This window comes from Phaenicophaeus curvirostris, chromosome 1 (genome assembly GCF_032191515.1).
Source record: "Phaenicophaeus curvirostris isolate KB17595 chromosome 1, BPBGC_Pcur_1.0, whole genome shotgun sequence".
NCBI classification, from domain to species: domain Eukaryota; kingdom Metazoa; phylum Chordata; class Aves; order Cuculiformes; family Cuculidae; genus Phaenicophaeus; species Phaenicophaeus curvirostris.
Genome location: NC_091392.1, coordinates 6782669 through 6809292, shown reverse-complemented (window position 1 = coordinate 6809292; position 26624 = coordinate 6782669). Strand labels below are relative to the sequence as shown.

At 41.9% G+C, this 26624-nt stretch overlaps 1 protein-coding gene across 4 annotated transcripts in view; it reads right to left on the bottom strand.

Annotated features, from left to right (window-relative positions):
- CAMK1D (calcium/calmodulin dependent protein kinase ID) overlaps positions 1–26624 on the bottom strand; it is a 231728-nt gene that overhangs the window by 121161 nt on the left and 83943 nt on the right. For all 4 annotated transcript variants that reach the window (XM_069871533.1, XM_069871701.1, XM_069871789.1 and 1 more), the window contains one exon: positions 13388–13519. In XM_069871533.1, the coding sequence (XP_069727634.1) occupies positions 13388–13519 (132 nt within the window). The remainder of the gene's footprint in view (positions 1–13387; positions 13520–26624) is intronic.

The following is a 26624-nucleotide window of genomic DNA, read 5'->3' as shown; positions in this document are numbered from 1 at the left end:
AAAGGCAGAGCCAGCAACTGGGTCCTGGGAGATAGGAATGACATTTTTTGATTGTAGACTAAAACAGTTAAGGACTGGAAGGATGGTGACGGGCTACATATGACCACGACCACCCCCAAGAGCTAAAGGCAGTCATCTCTCACTTGGATGCTGTAGGCATAACCATGGCACGGGAAATTATACAGCTGATACTAGTAAAACTCATGAGGTCTTCTAACATCCTTTAATTGCCTGGACAAGGAATTTCATTGAGATCCAGATCCCTGTTCTGTGCAGATGGTTTTAAAAATGTCACATTTATCTGAGACATGGATGTAACAGTCAATACAGGATCAGGTGTCTAAAGCTTGCAGGGTTTCCATGTGTGTAAACTGATGCAAAACACAGCTCTGCACACTCAGTGACATATCCTTTCTGCTTACCAAGTCCTCCAGAAATCATTCTGCTAATATCAGCTACCTATATCAGCTACTTTAGGAGCATATACATAGGTACATGTCATATAAAACAAATCAAATTATGTTAAAATAAAGTAGCATAGGTGTTCTCAACTTGAGTAGTTATTTAACACTCAACTATGGAGAAAGAAAAACAGTGAAAATTTGCCAGAAATACTGACATTAATTTTCCATTTCAAGAGCAATTCAAAGTGATTCCAAATATAGTTGGTCCTATTAAGAAAACAGTTCTGGGGTAAGAGTGCAAACTGTGTCATCATAAGAAAGAAAATCAGAAACATATGCTTCTAATGAAATAAGGAATTTTAAACAAAGTCAGCAATTCAGGGCTCTAAGAGTAAATTAGAGACAAAAGGGGAGAATATCTCTGTGTGCCAACCCCATCCTTTCAATGTGAGGTTTGGTAGTGAACTCTGTGCCTAGTCTTTCAGCTTCTAGAAAGAAAACCAACTCAACATCAGCAGCAAGACCTAGTAGGAGAAAACCCCAGTTTGTGAGGCACAGACCACATTCTCCAAACTCTCACAGAAGTGAGAACTCTCTTCAGTTCCCATGTTCCAGCTCTACAGTTCCCATGTTCCAGCTCTACAGTGACATGGAGGGAGGAGAGGGGACAGGCACAGTCGCTGGGAGATTCCTCCTCTGAAGGGTGAAGTCTTCCCTGAGCAATGGCAGCCTAAATCAGCAATAATGCCATAAAACACCCGCTGTCCCCACCCATCATCCAGAGATAGAGGAGAGCTCTCCCTGTGGGAAAGCCAGGAGCCTGTGTTGGCTTAGCTGTGCCTGAGCTGCTAGGACACAAATACGGAGAACTACCTTTGGAAGACTAAAGCCACATATATGGGACTTTGGGTTTGGATATAGCAGTTAAGGAGGCACTGGAAACCTGGAAAGGAGGCTGTGCAGCACATCTGCTGTGTCTAAAGCCCTGAGTCCACATTGCACAAGACAAAGCCCTGCAACCCTCGTAGGTGAACTCAGCTTAGGCTTTTTCCCCACTTTTGCTTTCGGCTAAGATTCTCAAGGGAGCCTTGAAGAGTCACGTAACCAAGTTCAATGACTTTGAATTTTCCTATTGACTAGAATAGCATTAGATCATATTACCCATGTCTATTTGTTAACGACGAGTACTCGATTACCCATGTTGATGCCACACGGCTTGGATGTGTGTATTGTACACCATAAATGGCAAGGACGATGCCTTCAAGATATAAACACTGCGGGACACACAGCGGCTCCACTCAATGGCAATTTTCTCATGTGCCCAAAACACACAGAAGGAAAAGTTTAAAACTTCACCAAAGTTTTCAGTTTCCCTCTCACTAACACACTTGTAGTAAACATAAAATCAGCCAGCCATTGCTATTACAGTTACATTTTATCTTTACAAAGTAAGAACTGGCATTTCTATAGATAAATGCCAACAGAAGCTACATCTTTGTGGTTCATGCCATATCCACTTATTTGTTGTGACATAAGAGAGCATTTTAAAAAATATGAAAAAGCTCTTTTCTCTTTGTTTTCAATTAGAAATGGCGTTTTATTCCTTTTAAGAGCAAAGTTGTGAATAGCTGCTGTTTTCTGTTCTAATTACTAAGTTTACAGCAGTTTAGAGCAGTTTGCTCTGGAGAGATGCTTCTTGACAAAATATATCATGCCAAATACTGTGGCTGCACTGGGACTCTCTTGCTTTTGGTGAAAAAATGTCTTTTGGGAAAAATGTCTTTAAACAGTTGAAAAACCCCATGCTGATGTGTATCTTTCAAACAAAACCACCAGCATGCATTAATTATTGTGTTCCATGTCCAGTCCAGCAAGGTCTGAATCGGTTCCAGTAGCCCACTGGGAATGGGTGCTTAGCTGAGGCTGTAAAGATGTATATGTGTAAGTCCAAAAGCTCCCAGTTTTAATCCCTGGTGAGTCAGTCAAAGCAGAAGATATTACAAAGGTATGAAGATATTTGAAGCAGGGTGTTATTCTATTTAATGGGAACCAAACAGATTATATATAGAAATTTTGGACTAATCTCAGAAGGAGCCAGTGCTGGCTGCTTTCAGTTGCTTTTGATTCAGTATGGAGCTATAATAGATGTTAGAGTATTTGCTATTGCTTCCTGCTAATACCCCTTCTCAAAGTTATTGAACAACTTTCAAGATTAAGAAATCATTTCTGCTATTTATATTTTTTAATGCCTTCTGAAAAGAACGTATTTGTCTCCAAGAAACTTGAATTCACCAACGTCTTCTCTCCAAGATAAAAAATGTAATGGGGAAGTAAAGGAGGCAATAACATCACTGTTTAATGTAATACTCCATAATTTCAATTTGATAAAATATCTGGCAAAGTAAAAGCTAGGAATCCTTAGGAAAATGACTTCATAGTCTACTCAGTAACACAAATTGTCAGTATTAAAACTAACCCAGAGATTCCTGTGCTTCTAGACGTTTAAGAGCTGGGCAATATAGCCAGATGTCTCTGATAGACAGAGGCACAGAAACATAGATTCAACAAGGAAAATATTAGGCTTCACTTTGAAAACTGGTTTTATTAGTAGGTTTAAATTCCTATAGTTGCAGAAGTACAGATCCCTTGTATGGCCACTCTTAATTCAGAATAAAAATTATCTATACTGATTAAGCCCATGCCTTATGAATATAAGGCACAACTACAAAAAAATAGAATTTCTAAATAAAAAAAAACCTGTCACCACTATTTCCTTGGTCAAACTGCACACTAGCGCGGCCCATAGACTATATTAGTGTCTTCTGTTTTTTTTCTTTATAAACAGATAATGTATGTACCTACAGATTTATTTCTTTTTATGGGTTTTTTTTCCTTCAACGCTCCTACTGAGCACAAACAAACATTGTATGACTAAGCATTATTAGAGTCAATCAATATGTATTACAGATGACAACTGCAGACTTAGTTGGCCAAATACAAATTAATTTATGCAGCTGCCAATTCAGGAGATGTTGGATATATTTCAAACACAGAGGTTGCTGTTAGGTTTAACCTGGGACAATTGAAAGTGGGAGGGAGTGCAAATATTCTCCCATTTTCTTATGGTTGGTGCCAGCCCCCCTCTGCCAAATTCTGGTTCAAGACACCTAGAATCATGACCTCAGTGAGATACAAAATATAATTGTGATTCATATTCTATAAATGAAAACAGAAGGTAGAAGTTGCAAATGAAGTTGTTTTGAAAACACGCTAGGGTCACACATCACAAACACTGGCCCACTGATAAAATTATTGGTGGAATTTCATAGCATGGAGACCGAAAATGCATAAGCTTGCATTCATAAAGCATTTTCACATGCAGCTAAGAGCAAACAACTGCTTTGGACAAAGAGTACTCATGAAAACTGTCACTTCTGATAAGATTTGTGTTTCTACCTCCTTGAACTGACATTTCTGGAATACTTGTTTTTCCTCCCGGTACACTCTGATCCACTTAGAAATGCATATTTGATGATTTCTACAGCAAGTGAGATTTGAGCTCAGATGCAGCTGTGTACCTTAAGGATGCTTCCAGCTGGCCAGATGAATCCTACCTTGCATTTACTAGTTTCCTTTATACTGTGCTTCACAAATTATAGCTCAAATTCACCACTCATACCCCAGTGTTTTATGAGTTAATGCCATGGATTTTAGTAGCATGAAAGTAAGATAAAGAAATATCCACTGAGGTGGTGGAACTGTGCATATAAATAACTTACTCGTCATCAAAATATGGTGATCTTGTGGTTGGAAAATAGCTGGCTCCAAACAGTATATCACAATAACAATACAAACCACTGGATTCCTCTGGTTAATATTTCAAGATAAAGCTAGACAAGACAGGCAAAATATAATACCTTGATAATATTTTGACAAGGACATCTTCAATTTGCTAATGCCATGAGACCTTTAAACAGCCTTTTACACTTTTTCCAACTGAAGAAATTACTTTCATGGAAAAAAAATCTTAGTTTTGGACAAGATATTCCAGATTACCTATGAAGAATCTTGTGAGGAAAAAAAAACAGAAGAGGAAGGATTTTGCCTAACGAAGCTGCTGAGGACTACATCTTCAGCAGCTTTTAGGTACTGGCACATTCTTGAAGATCTGGGCTGCAAGCACTTGCAACAGTGCTTTCCCTACTATGACTGCACTACCTGAAAATCCACCTCTTAGAAACGCTGCTTTGAACACAGTCACTGTGACTTTTAACTGCCCACGTTAACCATGGGTTGGGACAGCCTCACAGCCACGTGTCCTCCCATGCAAAGACTAACACACCCCAGCTTGTGTGAGTTCCATAATCCCAAAGCAAAGGCACATGCTTACAAATTAGGTAACTATTAGCTTTAAACACATGGGTGTAACAAAGCTAGACTTTATGCATCCAGATGTAAAGCCGAGTCATTTATCAAATCTTATTAAAGACTCTTTATGCATCTTAACAATTCTTTCTTTTCAGGTAACAGACAATGATGCATATAATCAGATACTTGTATCACTGAAACACAATTGCAACCATCCTCCTGAGTAATAAATACTGGAAAACAGGGCATCTATTCTCATTCTCCAGCTAGCAGATCTGACAGGACCCCAGCTTTGTTATTGCAGCTATACACAGGACAGGGTCCATGTGAACCTCATGTCTGGCACTGAAGAAGACTCCAGCTAAGGCTGAAAAACCCCTTCTGCTAATTTGAAAGCAACTTAGAGCAACTATTTCAGAAAGCAGCTGTTTCTTCCACAATGCATGGAGCTCTGAGCGATGACGTACATAACCCCCTCTGACCTGAGCCCTTCTCCTAGCATGGATATGCCATTTCTTTGAGTTGACTCAGGGTATGGGATGACCTTGAAGAAGACAGCTGCATTGTCACCCAGCAATTACAATGAAATGAGTTATCACACTATAACCTACTTGAGCGAACTGTCTGCATATGCACAGCGTGAAGGCAGGCTGAAACACAGAAACGCCACGCAATCTCACTAAAGCTATTACAGAGCACGCTGCATGTAAATGAAACTGTGTAAGAACAGAGAAGATACAAGGGATTTTGTTTGTGTTTACTATTCCAGAGGGGATTTTTCTCTCTCATTTACCGTATTTTGGGATTTTTAAGATGCCTTGATCTGCCTCCCTACATCTGCTTACATCTAATCTAGCATGAAATACAATCCAGGCAGTCCTGGCTGCAAAGTCTTCCCCTGCGAAGTTTCCAGCATCACAGTGATTGAAAATGGCATCAGCTTTGTTTCAGGTTTCACATTTTTTTCATTCACATGAACTCTTTGCAGCAAAATGAGTTGCTTAAACAAGAAGACAACTGCTAGTGCCAAGACACAACTGTCCTGTGCCATATCCAAATATATAGACTCAGATTCACTTTTGCCTGAAACCCAAGAAGGGCAATTCATCCAGTCTGCATCTCCTTGATTCAGGAGATGATCTCATGGTCTAAAGCTGATGTCAGCCTCCAGGCATGCCCAACTGTCCCCCTACCCTGAAGCATTTTGTAGATCCTGGCTCCTTTCCATGCCTAACCTGCTTCCCTAGCAGAGATGCCTGCAGTAATGCTGAGCAGTAAAGGTGGTTCCAAGGGCAGACACTGAGGTCCCACCAGACACCCAGGTCAGCCCAGCAGATGCATGGATACAGTGACGAAATGTAATCATATGGGATTCAGCCAATATATTCTCAGAAGGGCCTCGCTCTTCCATCACTGATATCAACATCATTAATGGTACCAGTCAGTATTACCCCCTAACTGGTAACTGCATGCCCAGGCACCCCAAGCTGTATTCGGGGCTGCAGAGCCCTGCTGGGGAGTGCTTTGGGATGCCCTGGATTTGCAGTTGGCTGGTCTTGGAGCACAGCCACACAGGGAGGGCAGAGTCAGCCTTCTGTCACCCCAGCACAACTGCAATGGGATGAGCAAGCCAGGTTTTAACAAGTAAATCTACATAAAAGCTTTCTCTGAAAGTGATTACTTAATATAACAACCAGCTGTCTCTTCAGTTCTTGCTGAGGCAGCCTATCTTCTCACCATTATTCACAGAGGGAAAAAAAAGTGGGGGGGGGAAGCAGCAAGCCTGTTTTGTCTCTGGGATAAGCAAAGCTTCAGAGAAATAACGATACCTGACACAGACGCCAAGTGGTTTTTTTTACTTTTTTCCTTCCCTAACCATCCCATTCATTTCTTTGCAGGAAAAGTAGCTCTTACTGCTGGGGTGTAAAGAGGTAATTAGTCATTAACTCCTTAAGCCCCAGTTCCACAGATTTTTGTACATCAGCTACACAATCCAATTACCATCACTTTTATTCTAGCACTTACCAACAGAGCATCTGAGCATCTCCACTTCAATTCAGCTGGCCCTATACACCAGCTATGTGACCTCACACAGAGAAATAATTACCATAGGAGAGTATCAATGGCACCAGCAGAGCCTCCAGACTGGGAATATGGGACCATCCAGGCCTGCAAGGGCTGTATTTTTTGACCAAGAGACAGCCATGGCTTGAATAGATGGGTCCGTCTGACAAAGTCACTCAGGAACGTTCATCTGAATTAATTAAATGCCTGAATTTATGTTAGGGCACATTAAACTTCTGCATGGCCGATTTTATTCAGAATTAATGTAGCCTTTGATTCCAAGTTAAATTGCACAGAAGAGTTTAATAAGAGGTAACTAATGGGTTTCAAAACTAAATTTGGTTTCATCTTCCCAGAGGCTATTGAGTTAGTCCCTGAGGGATGAGCCTTTACAGAGACAAGAATCTGGGACAGAGACATTTCAGGGGGAGTCTGTCAATGGGCTACTGAAAAGGAGCAAAGAAGCAGTTTTTTAAATTATCCTTCTAGTCTTCATGTTAATCTTGAGAAGGGGTGATTTTTTCCACGTTTGCTACCAAGGCTGTCCTCTTTAGTGAGGAACAGTGCTGCCACCTGGGATGGTGCAAGAAGACCCTTTGGCCATCATCTGAGTTATTGGAGAGCAGGGACACACAAACTTTCACCCATTTTAGGAAAACTTTTCATTATTTTTTTGTTTACTTTTGAGATGGGTACAGCTCTGACCTCCCAGACTTTGCAGGAGGATGCCTCCCTACCTCTCTCCCTGCTCATTATTATAGTAGCAGCTCATGGTTGTAGGTGCAAGCGTGTAAGGAGTAAAATAGCTGCCTGGGCATGAATCCCTGCCTGAATATCCAGTCCCCCAGTCTTCTGAGGAAACAGGAATGCAAAGCACTGGCAGAATTTTAGCTGACCTGCTAGAAACAGTTCAGTCATGCTGTTTAACAGGAAAAATGGTCTGCGATGAGGCATGGCTCTGATTTACAATAAGGAATTTGATGGTGCTTCTCCCAGAGGATCTAGAAGAGCAAAGAGGAGAGGGTGAAAGTATGAGATACCTATATAGTTTAGAAATTATTTTTTTAATCTCTGTTCAGTAGAAACTAGCCAACGCAGAGTATGATTTGATAGCTAAACAGTATTTAAATAATATTTGTTTAAGAAGACACTTATTTGTGCACATTACTGCTATTAAGTAATCAACACACCTGGGTGCAGGGCTACACAGGGTTTATTGTTCCTTGCCTTGCTTTGCTCTGACTCAGCACTGAATCCGTCTGATTGTGCAGGTATTACCAGCTAGGAAGGTTTTCGTGGTAAATAGTGGTGTAGCCAAGAAAGAAAAAAAAAACCAACTAGGCATATTTTTCTTTGTCTGACTCTAACAAGGTTGTTTTTTTAATATTTAACTAAAATCTGAGATTGGTGCTTCCCTGCAGGCCAGCTCTTCACACTACCTACTGCCTTCAGGAACCTGTCTGACAGCAGATTCATCTTTCAGCGTGTTCACACCTGCACAACTACCTTAAGTGGAAAAGATTTCCTCTATTCTGCAGCAAACAATGGAAAGGATTGCATTTACCTTTCTGCTCTAAACCAGAAAACGTTTGCTTTGAAAGCAGGTTATGGAACTTCCCACATCTCAGGTCAGGAAAAGTTTGTATCGCACAAACACTGTGTGCAGTCAGTCCCCACAGCCAGTTAGTTGAAAGAGCTGTAATAATCCTGTCCTAGAGATCCTGTTTTCTTCCTCATGCAGATACTAAACTATAGCATGTTTTCCACAGCAAAAGAAATGTTAAAGCCTAAAAATTATGCAGCCCAGCTTCTCAATTAATTCTGTGATGAGATGCCCAGTGATTTCTGTGATTTTGCCCGGTGTCCAGCTACAGGTAGCCAGCACACTATTACAAGAAACAGCAATCCTGGTGCACTCACGCATCATCTGGGCACTAATCGAATACATTAAGAAAATTCCCCTCATTATGTGGTAGCAAGGCACAGGTGACTTTCACCCTGCTCTGAAGCATCATCCCTTCAGCAAAGTGAGCTCAACCTACTCACTGATTTCACCGGTAAGAATAACTGCCTAAAATTAGGCACATGCTTAAATGCTCTGTCAGGTTCAGGCTCCTGGATTAGCTGCAGACTTAGTCTCTCCTGGCACTGCACTTGACAGTGAACTCCTTCCCACTCTGTCCCCACCCATCTGAGTCTTCAGGGAATGTTGCCATGGATTTCCATGGGACACAAAAGAGTCCATATTGGAAGAACCCTGTTAAGGTTGCTAGGCGTAAATATTGACTTAACGGCTCTTCCGCCTTTTTTCTTTTTTAAGAACAGATTTGTTGGCCATGGCTGGAAAAATAAAATGATGGAGTATGCATGATTCACTCTGGCACTCACACAAACATGCAGATCAGTTGGCTGGCAGCTCACTCCTCTGTTAGCAGAACATTGCTTCTAAAATGTGTCATTTTGTTTTGGCAGCAAGTGCGTCCGAGCCCATAGAGATAGAAAATCTCCTACCTTCCATGTACTTCACATGGGGACCGTTGACCTTCCCCAACATAGAACATTTGATTAGTACTTCCAACAGTTGCGACACACAGAAGGACTGAAAAGATGCTGCAATCATTTCACACTAAAAGCCCAACCCAGAAACCTCCCTTCTTGGCCCAACTCTTCTGGGTCTACAGATATGAGGTAAGACTGCAAAAGGAAATGTAAGTAAAACTTTTTATTTTAAAGCTTTTTTCACAGACCATACACACTCACGGAATCATAGAATAGTTTGGATTGGAAGGGACTTTAAAGACCATCCAGTTCCAACACTCCTGCCATGGGCAGGGACGCCTTCCCCTGGATCAGGTTGCTCAAAGCCTTATCCAGCCCGGCCTTGAACACCTCCAGGGATGGGGCATCCATTACTTACTTCACTGGACAATCTGTGCCAGTGCCTCACCACCATCACAGTAAAACATTTCTCCCTAATACTTAATCTAAATCTCTCCTCTTTCAGCTTAAAACCGCTACCCCCTGTCCTATCCCTGCACCCCCTGATAAAGAACCCCTCCCCAGCTTTCCTGTAGACCCCCTTTGAGTACTGGAAGGCTTCTATAAGATCCCTCTGGAGCTTTCTCTTCTCTAGGCTATACAACCCCAGCTCTCTCAGTTTGTCCTTACAGGAGAGGTGCTCCAGCCCTCTGATCATCTCCATGGCCTTCCTCTGGACTCCCTCTGATAGATCCATTTCCTTCCTGTGCTGAGGACTCCAGAACTGAATGCAGTACTCCAGATGAAGTCTCACCGGAGCAGAGCAGAGAGGTGGAATCACCTCTGTTGACCTGCTGGTTATGCAGGATGTCAGCAGCAGAAGTGAGAAGGGGGGGACTAAGTGTTTTCATCACTGGATTCATGCTTTCATCAGCAGGTTCCACTTCCTAGTACTCGATGCACAGACTTTTAATCCTGAATTTAAAAAACATTTTTTACAATTACTTCAACACACTGCATCATTCAAACACTTTTCCATATTTATTCTGTCAGATCTGGATGATTCGTCAGGACAAACCTACTCCAGGTCAGCCTGAGAGTACAAAGCACACGTGATATTTTGTGTGTACCAGTTCTAGACACAGCCAGCACAATCCCTGGCTGTCCCTATAAACCTGCTCACTGCACACAAGAGCACGAGCAGCTCATATGAAAGCTGGCAGAAGCTGCAGGGGGTATATCTTGGAATCCCCAGTAGAACCTCATTTGACACACAACCAGGGGAACAGATGAAGACTTTGCATTTCACACCACTCGGCATACGTCTGCCGGAAAGGAAATACCTCATCAGCAGGAAGAGAAAAATTTAATGATCACGTATAGGAGTAAGTCCATTATCAGAGACCCTGCTCTAAGGAACACAAGGAGTTTGCTTGTATTTGAGCCAGTAAGAGTGCCCTTTCGGACATGCATATTTACGTTTGCTTTGCATGTATCCTCTGTGACTCTATACTTTCCTCGAAGTGAACAGGGACCAATGCCTCCTGCCAGGCATCCCCTGTGTCCATCTCCTTCAGAAGCGGAGGTTCAGTGCATGGCTTGATAAGGCTGCAGCTCCTCACAGCCAAGCAGGGCAGCCCAGGCCTTTGGCATCCTACTCACTAGCTGGACTACACACAGACTAACCTTTCCCACTTCATGTTAAGCTACCAGAAACAAAAGCAAGGACACTTAGATACCTTTTGAGCTTAGCAATAGCTTCTCAAGATTCACTCTCTCTCTCTCAAATTGATTTTTTACTGACAGCTTTTGAAGCAGAGTATTCATGAGCAGGGAAACTGGTTGATATCCCCTCACCTCACCTGCAGGCAGATCCAGTTTCATAGAATCACAGAATCATAGAATAACCAGGTTGGAAGAGACCCACCAGATCATCGAGTCCAACCATTCCTATCAAACACTAAACCATGCCCCTCAGCGCCTCGTCCACCCGCGCCTTGGACACCTCCAGGGAGGGTGACTCAACCACCTCCCTGGGCAGCCTGTTCCAGTGCCCAATGACCCTTTCTGTGAAGAATTTTTTCCTAATGTCCAGTCTAAATCTCCCCTGGTGGAGCTTGAGGCCATTCTCTCTTGTCCTGTCCCCCGTCACTTGGGAGAAGAGGCCAGCACCCTCCTCTCTACAACCTCCTTTCAGGTAGTTATAGAGAGCAATGAGGTCTCCCCTCAGCCTCCTCTTCTCCAGGCTAAACAACCCCAGCTCTCTCAGCCGCTCCTTGTAAGACCTGCTCTCCAGCCCCTTCACCAGCTTCGTTGCTCTTCTCTGGACTCACTCCAGAGCTTCAACATCCTTCTTGTGGTGAGGGGCCCAGAACTGAACACAGTATTATAACACAGTAAATAACACAGTAAATAACAGTTTGTTATTTTCTAAGTGTTTCCTTGGTGGCATGTACAAATTCAGTACCGTTGCTGCTAGGAAAGTTGTCTATTTTCAGAATAAACAATTACATGGAAAGTTTGTATTAGCAACAGCTAAGTAGAAGACATCAGAAGATAAAAAAAAGGAAAAATCACTCTTAAGGTCATAGACCATGCATAGGACAAGAGACCAAGGAGACCTAATTGTATGAAGTTAAGGAATTTTCCACCCACACACTTTCCTGCCCTTATAGCTGGAATAGCGCAGCCTGGGTCCTGCCTCCTCATTTCTCAGGAAATTGCTTGCAGAGAACAGAAACATTTTACAACACAGAAGCAAGAAATAACCTCAATGATTTCTATGCTCTACTAGCTAAGCATCAAAGCTGATGCATGGCAATCCTTACTGCATGCCAATACTGCTGCTCTTATACTCACACATGAGTATCAGGGGACAAACCCATATAGACAAAGACTGTTTCAAGCTGTCAGATGTTGACCATTATTATCAATAACACTACACAGCAAGACAACACGCTGTGTTTATCACTGGTTTTACATTGACTTGGTATGGGTCCAGCAGTGGCAAGACAACTTAAACAAATGCCCGGAGCTGTTTGAAGCCTCACTTATCCCCCTCTACTGAAAAAGATCCCCTCTGCACACCGGGAAGGCTGAGTTTGCCCTTGAACCTGCTTGATTTACACTCTCTGAGCATTTCATTCAGAAGTATCTAGTTAGTTTTAAAGACTGAGAATCAGTTTTGTCTTATGGTGCCCAGGTGATCCACCATCAGCTTCTACATGACCAAGATATGGGGCAAGAAGTCCCACTAAGATCAGCAGCACAGCAGGAATCAGAGTGCCCAAGCCTAATGCAGACTCTATATAATTGTATTACCTTCATTGATTGACAAGTGAAGGTACTTTCAAAAGTTTAAAACAAGCTACATGGACCAATTCTGAAGTGATTGATCTCTTTCCATTTTCTAGAAAGAAAGTCAAAGTGATCAGAGTGCCTCAAGTCAGGTGAGATGAATCCTGCCTCCAGGATGTAAGATGAGGAAGAGGTAAGGATCAAGTCTCCAATAACTACACTAAATTCACAGTAGTCATGAGCTGACTCTTTCTTATCCATGTGTCCCAGCCACAGTCAAAGAAAAAATACACACTGTGGACAACCCTTATAAAACAGAAATTGCTCTTGACAGTCACTTCTAGAAGCGGCAGAGGTACCTCTCCATGGTGCAGCCTACCACCATCTCCCATATAACAATCCATACCATGCCTAATTAGTTTTAGAGCAATTAGTGTATACACTGTTTTAAGCACTTGGAAATTATGACCATGTCTTGCTCTCTTCAAAGCCAGTGATCCAAGTGCTGGTAGTACTAGAGGACAAGGTCTTTTTAAGGCATCATAGCTTTTACTTCAGCCTAATTCCACTTCTTTTGCACTTTGCAGTCATCTAGCTGTATCCATGCAACAGAAAAACAGATAATTTCTTGAAATATTTTCAGCATCATTTAAACTTGGGTCATTGTCTGCCTGTGATGGGTTGAACAACCTGTCAGTCACACTTGTCAATCACTGTTCCTGCTCCTTAAAAGTTTAATCAAAGTGAAGAAGCAGAAATGAAATTCTGATACTTACTTTCTCAGGACTGCAATCTCATTCTCTATGCTGCTTTCCTTTCCCTTCAGTGCCTTCTTGGGAATGCACTTGACTGCAAAGAGTTTCCCACTCGCTCTCTCTTCAGCCAAAACAACTTCAGAGAATGCACCCCTGAAAGAAGAAAAGAAAAACCCCAATTTAAAATGTTGCCTTTTACTTGGCAGCCGATAACTGAAACATAACCATCAAATTCTTGTTCTTTTAGTGTCTTTTGATAGCTGCTCTTGTAAATCACAGCAATGGCATCAGAAGCATCTTCCTTTGCTTTTACAAACATATGCAGACATCCACATTCACACAAAACATTACAGGCTTACCAAATATAACAATTCTAATAAAGAAAATCAGCGAATACTAATTCCACACCCAGGAGTACGGTCTGCTGTCCGGCTGCTGATTTGATAAATGATGTACTTTTCCCCTTCCTTAAGTTTTAGGATGTTCAATTCACACAGCAGCACAAAGTACCCAGGACTAAATGATGCACCCATGCCAAGAGTTCTCCCAGTTCCCCAGCAACCACAAGAGGTCAGAGACTCCACTTTGGTCCTCCCTGGCAGCCCAGAGCATCTCCTCACAGTTGGCTCAACCCTGACTCAGATGGGGCAGCAGCGTCAGAAATTCTCTATGTACACAGTATTATTCCACAACACAAACTGTTGTGTGTCATCTGAAGCCAAAGAATCGGATTAAATCACAAGTTCAAACGTCAGCCTTAATAGCAGCCTCCCTATAGTTACCCCAGAGAGAATTACACAAATAAAGAAACTTCATCACTAATTGCCAAGAGTAGGCAGTGCCCTTCTTTCATTAGGTTATTCCATAACAGTGTATTATTTCTTGCATTCTCATCGTTTCCTCCGAAACATCTGGATCTGACTGAGAAGAGCCCAGGACATTACAGACAGTGGTATATACACTTTTTTGCTGCTCTCACACTGTTTTCTGAACATCTGAACATCATTCAGACACTGTTGGTCTGGACAAACCTTTACTGTGGCACATTAAGACTGTTCTCGTCCTAATGTTCTGGTGCTCGTTACTGTTTTATCAGCAAGGTACTGGGCAAGACAGAGCACTGGCCTGATGAGGAACAGAAGGTCTTTGCTCCTGCTCACCAAAACCTCTTCCTGAAGCACCTGTTTTCACAGAATCATAGAATAACCAGGTTGGAAGAGACCCATCAGATCATTGAGTCCAAACCAAGGACTTGTCTAACCAGATCACAACTGAAGGATCCACCAGCTGAATGTTTGTACATTATTTATACAAAATAAAGAGAGACACCTTTTTTGTTTTCCCCCACCAGTAGATTATTCTGCTCTTCTACATAGGTCTGTGAAAAACACTCAGGAGCAGGCTGGGCAAACCCACCTGCGCTCCAGCCTGCTCTTAAACCATTAAGGTTTGATCACGGCCTCATTTGTCTACAACCAACTTTCATTGTCTACAACAGACTTTCATTCCCCACAACTGTTGCTTATCTAGATGTTTGCAGATAAACAGAAGTGTTTCCTTTCCTAGTCAGTCTCTTCCTTCTTAAGTCGTACACTTCCATGACAAAACCAAGCAGCTGTGACCTCACCAATGGTTCCTGAGTTGTGAAATGACCAAATGAATCATAAAGCCCATGGATAAGTGGATAAGCAAAAGGAAGAGGCTGCTGTTTTTCAAAGAAAGCTCTGTTTACCCTGAAAAGCTTTTTTAGCCAGCAGTGATGGGGAAACAGTGACATAAAGTTTAGGAAAGGATTAAAAGAGACTTTTGCAAACTGCTACAGCAGGTGTTTGACAGTGTATCTACATGCAGCAGTGACCCTCGGAACGGAGACTGTTTTGCCTCATTTTTGCCAAAAAGGACAGTGATCCAAGCTCTGACCATGTTTATGCCACTCTAACAGGAATAAATCACTGTTTTCTCTTTTCTTTATAATCTACCACAACACATCAGAGCATCAAAGGCTCCAATTCAGAGTCCAAACAATTGCTCCTAATGGCTTTTGCAATAAAGAAATCAAGCCACCGAGTGATTTTCAAGACCTATGTTTTTCTTTCCTATTACCAACAGTCCTCAGTTATTTGATTCACAAAATGAGGTTTTCATTCTGACCCTCCTGCCTGGGATAGCCAAGTCAGAATTGCAATGAAATCCTTTTACTGGAAAGCCCTAAGACCTCTCAGTGCTTATCAGCTTCAGTTGCAGACCACAGTGCTCAGAAACTCATAAGATTGCTCCCAGCTAACCCCTTAAGTCCCAGCCACTTAAGCTTTCAACACTGCACTTCATTCCAGCTGCGGCTTGAACAAGCTTTAAGTTAAATACTGTTAAAAACAGCATATCCATACCAGTGGTTTACTGATCATATAACTTCCCCAATGTTTATGAAAAACACAGACAGCTCCCGTCCAGATTTGGATTTCATTGCTGTTCTCACACAACAAAATAAAGGAAATCCCTTTACATCGGGCTACGCAATTAAGCTAGCTTTGGAAATGTCTTTATTTCATAGAATCACAGAATCACAGAATCATAGAATCAAAGAATAGTTCGAGTTGGAGGGGTCCTTGAAGACCATCCAGTTCCAACACCCCTGCCATGGGCAGGGACACCTCCCACTAGACCCAGCTGCCCAAGTCTCCATCCAACCCGGCTTTGAACATTTCCAGGGATGGGGCAGCCACAACTTCCCTGGGCAACCTGGGCCAGTGCCTCACCACCCTCTCTGTCAAGAATTTCTTCCTAATGTCTAATCTAAATCTTTCCCTTTCCAATTTAAAGCCATTCCTCCCTCATCCTACCACTACATGCTCTTGTAAAAAGGACGAGGGGGAACGGGTATAAGCTGGAGAGGGGCAGATTTAGAATAGACATTAGGAAGAATTTCTTCACCGTGAGAGTGGTGAGACACTGGAACAGGTTGTCAAGGGAGGTTGTGGCTGCCCCATCCCTGGAGGTGTTCAAGGCCAGGTTGGATGGGGCTTGGGCAGCCTGATCTAGTGGGATGTCCCTGCCCATGGCAGGAGGGTGGAATTAGATGATCCCTGAGGTCCCTTCCAACCCTAACTATCCTATGATTCCACGATCTTTAACGACCCTTCTGACCAGAACCATTCTATTAGTTCTATGATTTTTGCTGGATTTCTTTCTCCACTTAGCAGGACAGCCGTGAGATTCAATGGTGAAACAGCCTCTGTGAATTTAAATCAAATTTTTTTGCGATCTCTGATATGTTCTCAAATATGAAAATATCTCGCTAACAACTCTTCTCATTAAAGCACAAAATGAGCTGAACCTCAGCTAATGCATTCACTCACACGTCAAGCCTTGGCACTGACAGGGCAGGTTTTTGCATCGAGTTTTATACGAGGCAATGTCATGAAATTGCTGGTGCTGGGAAGAGCCTCTAGGCAATTACGAGGGAGCACTGGGGTGGATCTACTGGGAAGGCAGGAGGGAGATGTGAGGCAGTCTCCTCTGTCCTGTGTGCTTTATATATTATTATGTTCACAGAGCAAGGGGTTGGGATGGGAGGAGGGAAGTAACAAGACAATGGACAGAAGAAAGATAAGTGAAGTGCTGGAAGGAAAGAGAAGGAACAGATGCAGATAGGGATCAAAGAGCTAAACACAGACTGACAGGAGTGAACAGTGTAGGGCAAAAAGAAAGAAATGGTAGCAAGGAGCATCAGCACGGAAAACGCAGCAATGACACTCCTGGAGTCTGCTGGAGTTGGCACAGTCAGAAATAATAGTGTATAGGTGGGCAAGTAATTATCATAATTTCAAACACACAGCTGAATTCATCCACCTTTAACAATCCAGTCCAGCCCCATTAAACCCCTCTTGACTCATGCATGAATAGATAAATACCAGAGAGAAAGTCAGAAAGATAAGGCTGCTCTTTTTCTTGCTAACAGCAGTATATCCTACAGCAAATTCTCTGCCTCCTCAAAAAAGTTCCTCAGAACTACTGACCTGGCAGGCTTTCTACAGAAGATTTCTCCCCCAAAGAATTAACATGCTCTTTAAAATCAAGACATTTAATGAAGGAACGTATTTATCTCCAAGAATGTATTACAATTCTTTATTGAGGGTTAAAAATTAATTGTGTCCAAAGTTCTATTAAAATGTTTGGGTTTGGAAAAGGTTGCATTTTACACCATCAAACTGACAGGACATGGTTTCCATTAAGAATCATCAAGCAGTGTCACGTGATAAAAAGGAAAAAAAAAAACCCACAATACAAGAGATGCTGGACAACCAAAATGCTACACATCTGCAGCTCAGACAGGGCTCTGGACTAAAACTTCTCCTAGGAGGTACTGCATGGTCTGTATAAGGACATGATGCTCCCAAAACCTCCTATTTGCAACTCCCTATATGCCAGTATCTCCATGGTCATAGCAGAAAGCCAGAAAAAGATTCAAAAATCTCACGGTGAATCCTGTATTTTGAATTTTGAGGTTGAAATTTTGTGCATCGAAAAACAGTTTCTGTGAAGTACACAGGCAAACTGGAATATTTTTTATTCAGTGAAATAACAAGGAAGGTTTTTACTCTATGAAAATATTTGGGGAGTTTTATCCTCCTTTCACCCCCAGAAGTGTTTTTAAAAGTATTTTCACATTCTGATATAGAGTAAAAAAATTAGGGAGAAGAGGTTAATTGATTAAAAGTTATGATTTTAAGGGTGTTTGCAATGGTTCGGATGTCCCATTCCGTTGGCTGGGAAATAGGTAATTGCAGCATTTCTGATATGCCTGGGGACAAAGCTTTCACCTCGCTGAAGAAGGGCTTTCAAACCTCTCCAGGAGCTTTCCTTGTCCTTCCTGAAGATGATAGCAAACAAATAAAAAAGCCTCATGGTTTTGAAGAAATAGGACAGCCGCAGAAATGGATAAATAGAAACTTCTGCAAAATTAAACCACTTTTTGCTGCTGAAATACATGTGTGGTAATTGAACCAATTTTTTAAAGTTTTGAACATGCTATCATTTACCCTAGAGGACTGACACTTTTCAAACTTTTAATTAAGGCATGGAATAATTTTAATGATCTAGATAATTCTTATACAAATTAGGAACAATGTAAGATAAAAAAAAAAAAAGAGAGGTTACATGACTTGATGTGCCACATTCAGATAACTGCAAATCGTAAAAGACGGTTGAGACGTTCTGACCCCTCAACCTTTTGCACCCATGTGGACCATGCAGGATCCTATGAGATGTCAACCTTTTATAGTTTTAATTTGTTAAGTTATTTCTCATCCAGTTATTTTCTTTAATCTAGATTTAAAGATTAGGATTTCAAAATTATCATTGGAATAAAAATGGCAAACTTATCCAGATTGGATTTTCTACTAGAAATCAACGGCAGTGAGGTTAAGCTATCGTGGAGACCAAAGCAAAATAAAGGCTAAATAACTTTTTCCTTCATCTCTTTCAACTATAATTTAATATGAGAACAGTTTTTTAGGTACAATGACCAACATTCAATAAATTCAGCATTCACAGTGCTACAACAGCAAACTTTCTCATTCATCAAAATAAAAAAGTGCTGTCACAAAAATAATGGCAAAACGAAGACAAAGAGTTGATGGACAGATAAAACTTAATTTTTCCATCACAAAGGTTTGCAGAGAACTCCATGTTGAGAAGTTTTCCATTGCACTAGCAGATACTCTGTCACACCAAATCAACAGACATAGTTAGGAAACAAATTTCACATCTTCAGGCTGTGTAAAGCTAATGATCTTAATTATGGTACAGTTGGCTTTCTGTGTACTTTGCCCCAGACAAACCCTGCGAAAAAACAGTGAACATTCATCATTTGAAAAATATACCCTGTCCACAGTGAAGATCACCCTGAGACAGGAGACGAACTGAATCGAAGGGAGACCAAACAAGTCAAAGGTAATTTCCATAGCGTGGCTTTGGCCAATTCTGCTCCTTGACTCCCAAGGAAAGGTGAATTTGAACTGCACTACAAACGGAGGTAAGTACGTAAGAAAAAGTCTTCTCTGGCATTTTCACAGTTTTTCCCTTGGAGCTCAAGGAGTTAACTGTGGGATGAGCTCGAGGTCTGTGTAACCAACACATACCAGGGAGATTCCCCACAAAATGTTTTTCTACTAAGCAATTTTTCTGCACAAGTCATGTTCTATTTCTTTTTATTAAATTTTCTACTCAGTCTTTTCTGTACACACATCCTCACTCTCCCACATTGTTATTCACCAGTCAAGAGCAAAGAAGAAGGCTTTTGGACTGTTACATGTGGTACAGAAGTCAAATATACCTACATATTCCCAAAAGCTGAATATAAATTCACAGGAAAAGAAACACACTTCCTAATCTGGTTGCAGCCATCTATTCCTTAGAGGACAAATGCTTTTTCATCAAAAACACAGTCCTAACTCTGCAGCCCCTTCTATGGCAATGCTTCCTCTGCCTGGGCAACAGCAGAACAACCAAGATCGCTGTATTAACACCGGTATTTTTAGCCTCACTATTCATTTAGCTTCCACTAAGCCACCCAGCAACAACTGAAAATGCCATTTTCTACCTTGGGGCCCACGAGTGTCTGCTGTAACACCACACATGGTCCTGCTCTGGGCTGTGTCTGACTCTGGTTCCCCTCCTCAGGGCTGGTCTTGATCAGAGCCCACAGTGATGCCCCCATCCCCACGATGCACCCTGATGCCTGGAGCTGGAGCTGCTATTACCCATTACAGATGATTAAGAGCTCTTCCAATTGTACCAAAATGCTGTTGCTATAGTCCGATGGGCACTTAAACAACAATGGTAAGGAGCAAAAATATGCTTTTCTGAGTGTTCCTGTAGGTGCTCCTTTCTGGACCACTGACGTGTTCCTCTGTGTCCTGAGACAGTGCCCCAAGTCAATATCCACAGCATTTTCTCAAAGCTAGAAGTCACATTAAGACTATTGGGGTTTTCCAGTGAGCAGCCACTTCCCCACAGTGTGAGAGGAGCCCAGGAATCACCATTCCCAGGGATGAGCAGCACATCCCCAGCTCCAAACTTCATCTCTCCAGCCACCTTGCTGCTCCCCCTCTAATACAGTCTTTGGAAGAGAAGAACCATATCAATATACAGATCTCTGCTACGACTTATGGCCACGACTTTAACAGAGGCACCTAACAACATCATATTGCACGTAGAGCTTCTTTTCCCTCCTTATAAATCAGTTTGGTTTTCTCCCACTATTATAGGGTGACTCACTGCAACAGAATAAGCAGCACAAAGATTTCATATTGCGTAGTTATCAAAAGTGTTTGGATTTAACTTCCAATTTTTCGGGTACTATTATCTACAATTACAACTGCTTAGTGTTTTGACTGCATTTTTTCACCAGAGTCAGCAGCAAGAATTTTAGCATCAATTTGAGGTTTATCATTTCTTCCAGTTTAGCTGCTCAGTATTTTATTGTTTCAGGAGAAAAAAACACCACCACCATCCAAAAAAAACCCAAACACCCCAATACCCACCAAAAAAAAATGGAATTCAGATTGAAAATCTATGTCAGCTAATTAAAGGAAACTTAGATGTCTATGAAGCCAGAGGAACACCAGTTTAAAGTTGCACATTATAAAACATGAAATTATGACAATATAGTCAAAGTCGTTTCCTTCACATGCCTGCTTCTTCCCCTGGACCACTTTCACCAGAACACAATCACCTCCTTAATGGGCAACAATCATTTTCACCCGAGGACAAATTGCTGGAAATCATTTAAACCATTCTGCAGTTGAAATCAGTTCTTTACTCCACAATGAATTTCAGGTTCACAATGGGGCACAGCACACACCACCAGCACTCTGTGTCACTGAAAAACTCCCCTCCTTCAAACAGAATGTTGAGAGGCATCAGCAAAGGTGCTCAAGTGCTCCCTGGCATCCTCAGCACTTCTCCTTGCCCACCACTGCCAATGAGCCAGCTCAGCTCCCGCTTCGGGAGCCAGCAGGGAAACACCAAGTTTGAGATCTGTTGTTGCAACAGAGACAGGAGAGCAGAGCGCCTCTGGGATGGTTTCCAGCCATGCAGATGGGAAATCCTGAAGTGCTTGGTGCACTCCAGCTCATACACCAGCAGGGTGAAGGCAGGGAAACACATGGGCAACAAGACTCCTGGGCGAAAAAAAAAAAAAAGCCATTACATGCAGAGCAGAGCAAGGAATATGGGTTTGATTGCCATTAAACATAGGTTTAAAGATGAATAAAACACATAAAGCACATAGATTAAGCCAAAAAAGAAAGCGTTCTGCAGAATGTCTTCTCCTTCTGAGATTAACTGATTTGTTTTAGCTGCCTGGTGTATGCTAATTTAATAGGATGCTATGCAGTCTGTTCTGAGACAGTGATGCATGGATGCTAAAAAGGGAAACTGGCCCAGCACAGATCCCCAGTCGTGTTTGTTATTACAGTCCTCTTCTTTCCTGAACTCTTTGCTTCTTTCTGATTAATCCTGACCCTTATTAGAAAGGGAAGTGTTGTCTTTAAAGGCCTATTACATTTACATTACATCCTCTGCCGCAATCACAGTAAAGCTATCCAGAATCAAAAGCAAAACATACAGCTTTCTTTATTGAGCTTTTCCTTCCATTATACACTTCACAAATGAGCTGTTAAGCAGTTTATTTTCTCCACTGATGATCACTTTCTTTCCAAAGTGAATATTTAAGTACCTTTTTTCCACTTTCATCTTATAAGACAAAAGGAGCTCATTCCCTCCCTGGAATTATCTGATGGCAGCATTCTCATGAGGAAATAACCTCTCTTTTTATAATCATGACCTCAAACCTTTCTTGAGGCATAAGTGATCTCCATATTGTTCTTCCAAGTGTTTTTCTGTTCTGACACTGATATATGCAGGGTCTGTTTGATTTCTGGAGATCTTATCTGGCCATATAAAACAGATAACATCAATTTGAAAAAGCATGCTTCTTCTTCCTCTACATGGAAACTTAAGAAATTACCTGGCACAGCCTGGTACTCTCCAAGATGCTGTCTCAAGTAAGGAACAACTGGATGACATCACATCTTATAAAGCGAAGCAAAGAATCACAGAATTATAGAACGGTTTTAGTTGGAAGCAAAGGGAGGCAAGAGGGACAGATCAGCTGATGATGTTCCTAGTGTGGGCACTTGGAAGCCTAATAGACAAATCTCCTCTCCAATGCATAAGACCTGAGCACAGAATAACCTACATGTTCAAAACAAAAGTAGAATTATGACTTGTAAGGCTTCTATGCCCATAATCACAGCACAGTTCCTGCTTATTTAAAGAAAAAATTTAGATTAGTTAATCCGACCATGAAACCAAGGTACATCTCCCAGGATCCGCTTTTCCAGTTTAATCCATTAGACGCAAACTACAGCCCCCAGTCAGGAAGCAGTGTGCATGAACGTGATGAGCAGCCACTGAAAGAGGAGGCCACAGGGTTCAGAGATGTCACAAGCACAGCTGAAAAATTCCCATTGTGTAAGAGCCCTTCTGCGCTGCTATGAAACTCTAATTGGCTTGTTCTCATCCTGTCGTTACCCATCCAGCCGGTTCTGCATATCTGTTTTAAATATTTGGACTAAAAATGATGTGTATTTTGTATCTTCGCCCACTCTAAACTGCAGTTTGCAATTTAAAAAAAAAAATTACGGAGACACAATTCAGTATAATGGAGTGCAAATTGTTTTGTAGCTCAGAATTGAGGTCTGGTAGTAAAAGGCACCGTAGAATATCCAGAATTCCATCTGCAGCCTTACTTCCAATGGCCATCTCTTAAAACACTAGAAGAGTATTTACTTCCCTACTCACCAGCCTCTTGACTCATGTATCCACATGTGGTTTCATGTCTGTGCTGAAGTACATTAAGAAACCTTAGCAAACTGGTTTGTCTAGTAATCTGAAGCTTGAAAATAAACATTTTGGCAAAGATCATTTCAGTGTAACTGTACGCAGAAGTCACCAGGCACTTCTGAAACTCACAGATAACTCTGTAAAAAAGAATTGCCAAACACTCTCCACACATGCAAGCCTCAGACCTGTCCTTACTCAAATCTCAATGCAAAAAGGATTTTCCTTTCAGTTTCAGTTGACAAGGAGCCTCTCTGTGGCTTCGTGTTTAAGGCGCTGTGGTGAGAATACTGAAGTTAATCACAAAACTGATGCAGCACCAGCACAATTTTTCCCCCATAAATTTGTTGTCATGAGCCTCTGCAATGCTCTGAAGGAACATTTTTTTTTGATGTCACAGAGTTATACTGGGACTGGCCAAAAGGAAATTCCGCAGGAGATTTAGAGAACCAGAAACTGATTCCACTCCAACCATGCTCAGCCTAAGCATTGATCTAGATGCAGCAGGGAGCATATGAGTCCTAGCGACACAGGTCCTGTGGCTTTATTTAATGCTTTTAACAGCAGAAAAGCCCAGTGACACATGAAGCAATCCCATACCCTGAGGACCAGAACCATTCCCGCCTGCTGCTGCTTTGCCTGTATGATGGTAGAAGACATCATCAGTAGGCAAGGAGCCCCTCCAGCATGACAGACCTGCACCGAGGCAGCAAAGTCCATCAGCGAACCACAGCAGAGAAAAGGTGCTAATGTTTCCCACACATCTTCTGAAAGGACAGACTCCCATACCCAGAGAGTTGAGTCTAATCCATGGAATCCATCAACAGAGAGACAAACACTGACATCTCTTGTCATACTATCGATAAAAGGCTTGAGATTTCTGGTTTAATAGCAACCAGTTTAGTCTTCATAGAAAACAATCACTAATCAACTTGTGCCTTGCTGGTAAGGGGATGAAGACTGAAGACCTCCAGATCCACCTAGGCAAGCTGCTGCTAGGGAGCTTCACCTGACTCATCAGAGCTGTGATAGACTCCCTGCTGCCCACAGCTTCAGCACATCATACAGACACGTTCCAGTGCTGGGCTACTTGTGCCTCAGTCTTCATCTCCCGTTCTCCAGTGAGCAACACCACAGGAGGAATTACGCCAGTGCCCCTGCCAGCTCACAAACACCAACGAAAGTCAAGTGCTGCATAGGGATGACCTTCTGTGTTGGAAAACTTCAGCAGAAACAATCTGACAGCAACGTTGATTCCCTTTATCTAAAATGTAATCATAGCACATTATAGTCTCATAATACAATGTCGAGTTTCCTAGGAGATGACTGCCACGCACCCAACCTATTTTTAAAAGTCAGATTTCTCAGAACTCATTTCCATCTCAGGTTGTCACGCTACACACACATCAACAAGCACCACCAGCATGCTTTGCAGCTGCCATGCAGGTCCAGATGACCTAACGAGACATTAGACACCAGGTCTGAAAAGTACCATAACAGGGAGTGCAGTGATAGGACGAGGAGTAATGGTTTAAAGCTGAAAGAGGGAAGATTTAGATTAGATATTAGGAAGAAATTCTTTTCCTGTCAGGGTGGTGAGACACTGGCACAGGTTGCCCAGGGAAGTTGTGGATGGCCCATCCCTGGAAGTCAGATATGGTTCAAGGCCAGGTCAGATATGGCTTGGAGCAACCTGATCTAGTGGAAGGTGTCAGGCAGGGAGTTGGAACTGGATGATCTTTAAGGTCCTTTGCAACCCAAACCATTCTATGACTCTGTATGGTTCTACACCTAATGAGATGGATAAGGGTGGGGAGAGAACATAGCTCTTCAAATTCAATGGTAATAATTTCTGTGTTTCTTTGGAAATTGTCGCCTAATTTCAAACATGAATAAAAAGGAAGAAGCATATTATCATCCCAGGTGACACACACTCCGGAAGATTAAAGTTCTTCAGAAGGTTTGCACAAGAGCACTGGCAAAGTGACAAGGAACAGGCAGGGCTGCAGGATTCTCTCTCCAAATGCACTGTAAAGATTACCTTGAGCCAATTCCCCAAAATCCTGCAAGAGGCAGGCCACTGGCCACAGCTGAGGAATTAAGCTGAGCCTGGTCCAGCTGTTAAAAGCTGCCCCAAGTTGTGTGTGGTACAGATGTGCTGTGGTTGATACATCAGCCGACATAAGAGATGGGCTGCAGAGTATTCAAAACACATTAAAAGTTGATTAAAGAATAAAAAGCTAGAAAGATTCCACTCATCTGGCCTCCTAGTGAGCTTCTGTTTATTGTAATTGAAAGGACTTGGAGGGGAGGTAGGGTTGTCTACTTAAACCTGACAGCAAGAGCACAAGTCGATCCCTGGGGTCGCTTTAGGAATAGATCAAAACAGGACAGTGTGTCTCCCCACTGTGATCAGATGGGGAGGTTCACTATGAAGAAATAAGCTTTGAGTCCTTTAAAACGTGGCAGATCAAAAGACTGTATGTGAAACTTTTGGAATAGCAGAAAAAAATTGAGACTTCCTTGGGGAAAACAGTTTTGCTTTCTGCTATGAGTAGAAGCCTGATTGGATTAGAAACTTTATGCTCTCTTTGAAACAAAGCCCTTGCCCCACCACAATATTTCAGTTTCTACGTGAATAATAACTCGTTCCAAACAAATGGAGACTTGAAGATCCTGAAATGTAAACTCATATGACTTGCTCATGAAATGTATCCTTTTTACCTTGTTAAAGGAAGACTTAAAGAAGGCAAAAAATGCTCAACAGGGCTAAGCAACAGGGTCTTCTCAGTACAGTATCTTGCCTTTAGTAACAGCCATTAACGGTTATTTAAAGAAAATGTATAAGAAATGGAGCTCATGAGGCACAAGACTCCCCTGCACTGTTTATCTCCCTAGCCTCCAACAGTCAGCGATCCAGAAAAGGCATCTCTATTCAAGTGACAGTTGCATTGATGCATCATGTCTTAGCTACCTATCCTCTGCTAATCTGCAGAATTCATTTTCTTCAACCCATTTGCGATTTAAATTTCAGTCTCCTATAGAATTGAGCTCCATTAAGTACAAATCATATGAGAAAGCAGTTGTTCTTGTTTGTTCATTTTACATTTGCTGCTCAATTTTTTTCCATAACTCTCTAGTAAAATACACTTAAATATATTAACTAACCAACTGATTTCCCATGTCACATAATGGCTTTTAATCAAAAATATACTGAATGGTTTTTAAACCACAACTAAAGAGTGGTGCTAGAAATGATCAGCAAAAGGAGTCTGCAGAACTGGATTCCCTTTCACTCTCCATGGCAAGAAATGCTCAACTTATAGTAGGATAGACATGAAACAATCCAAAA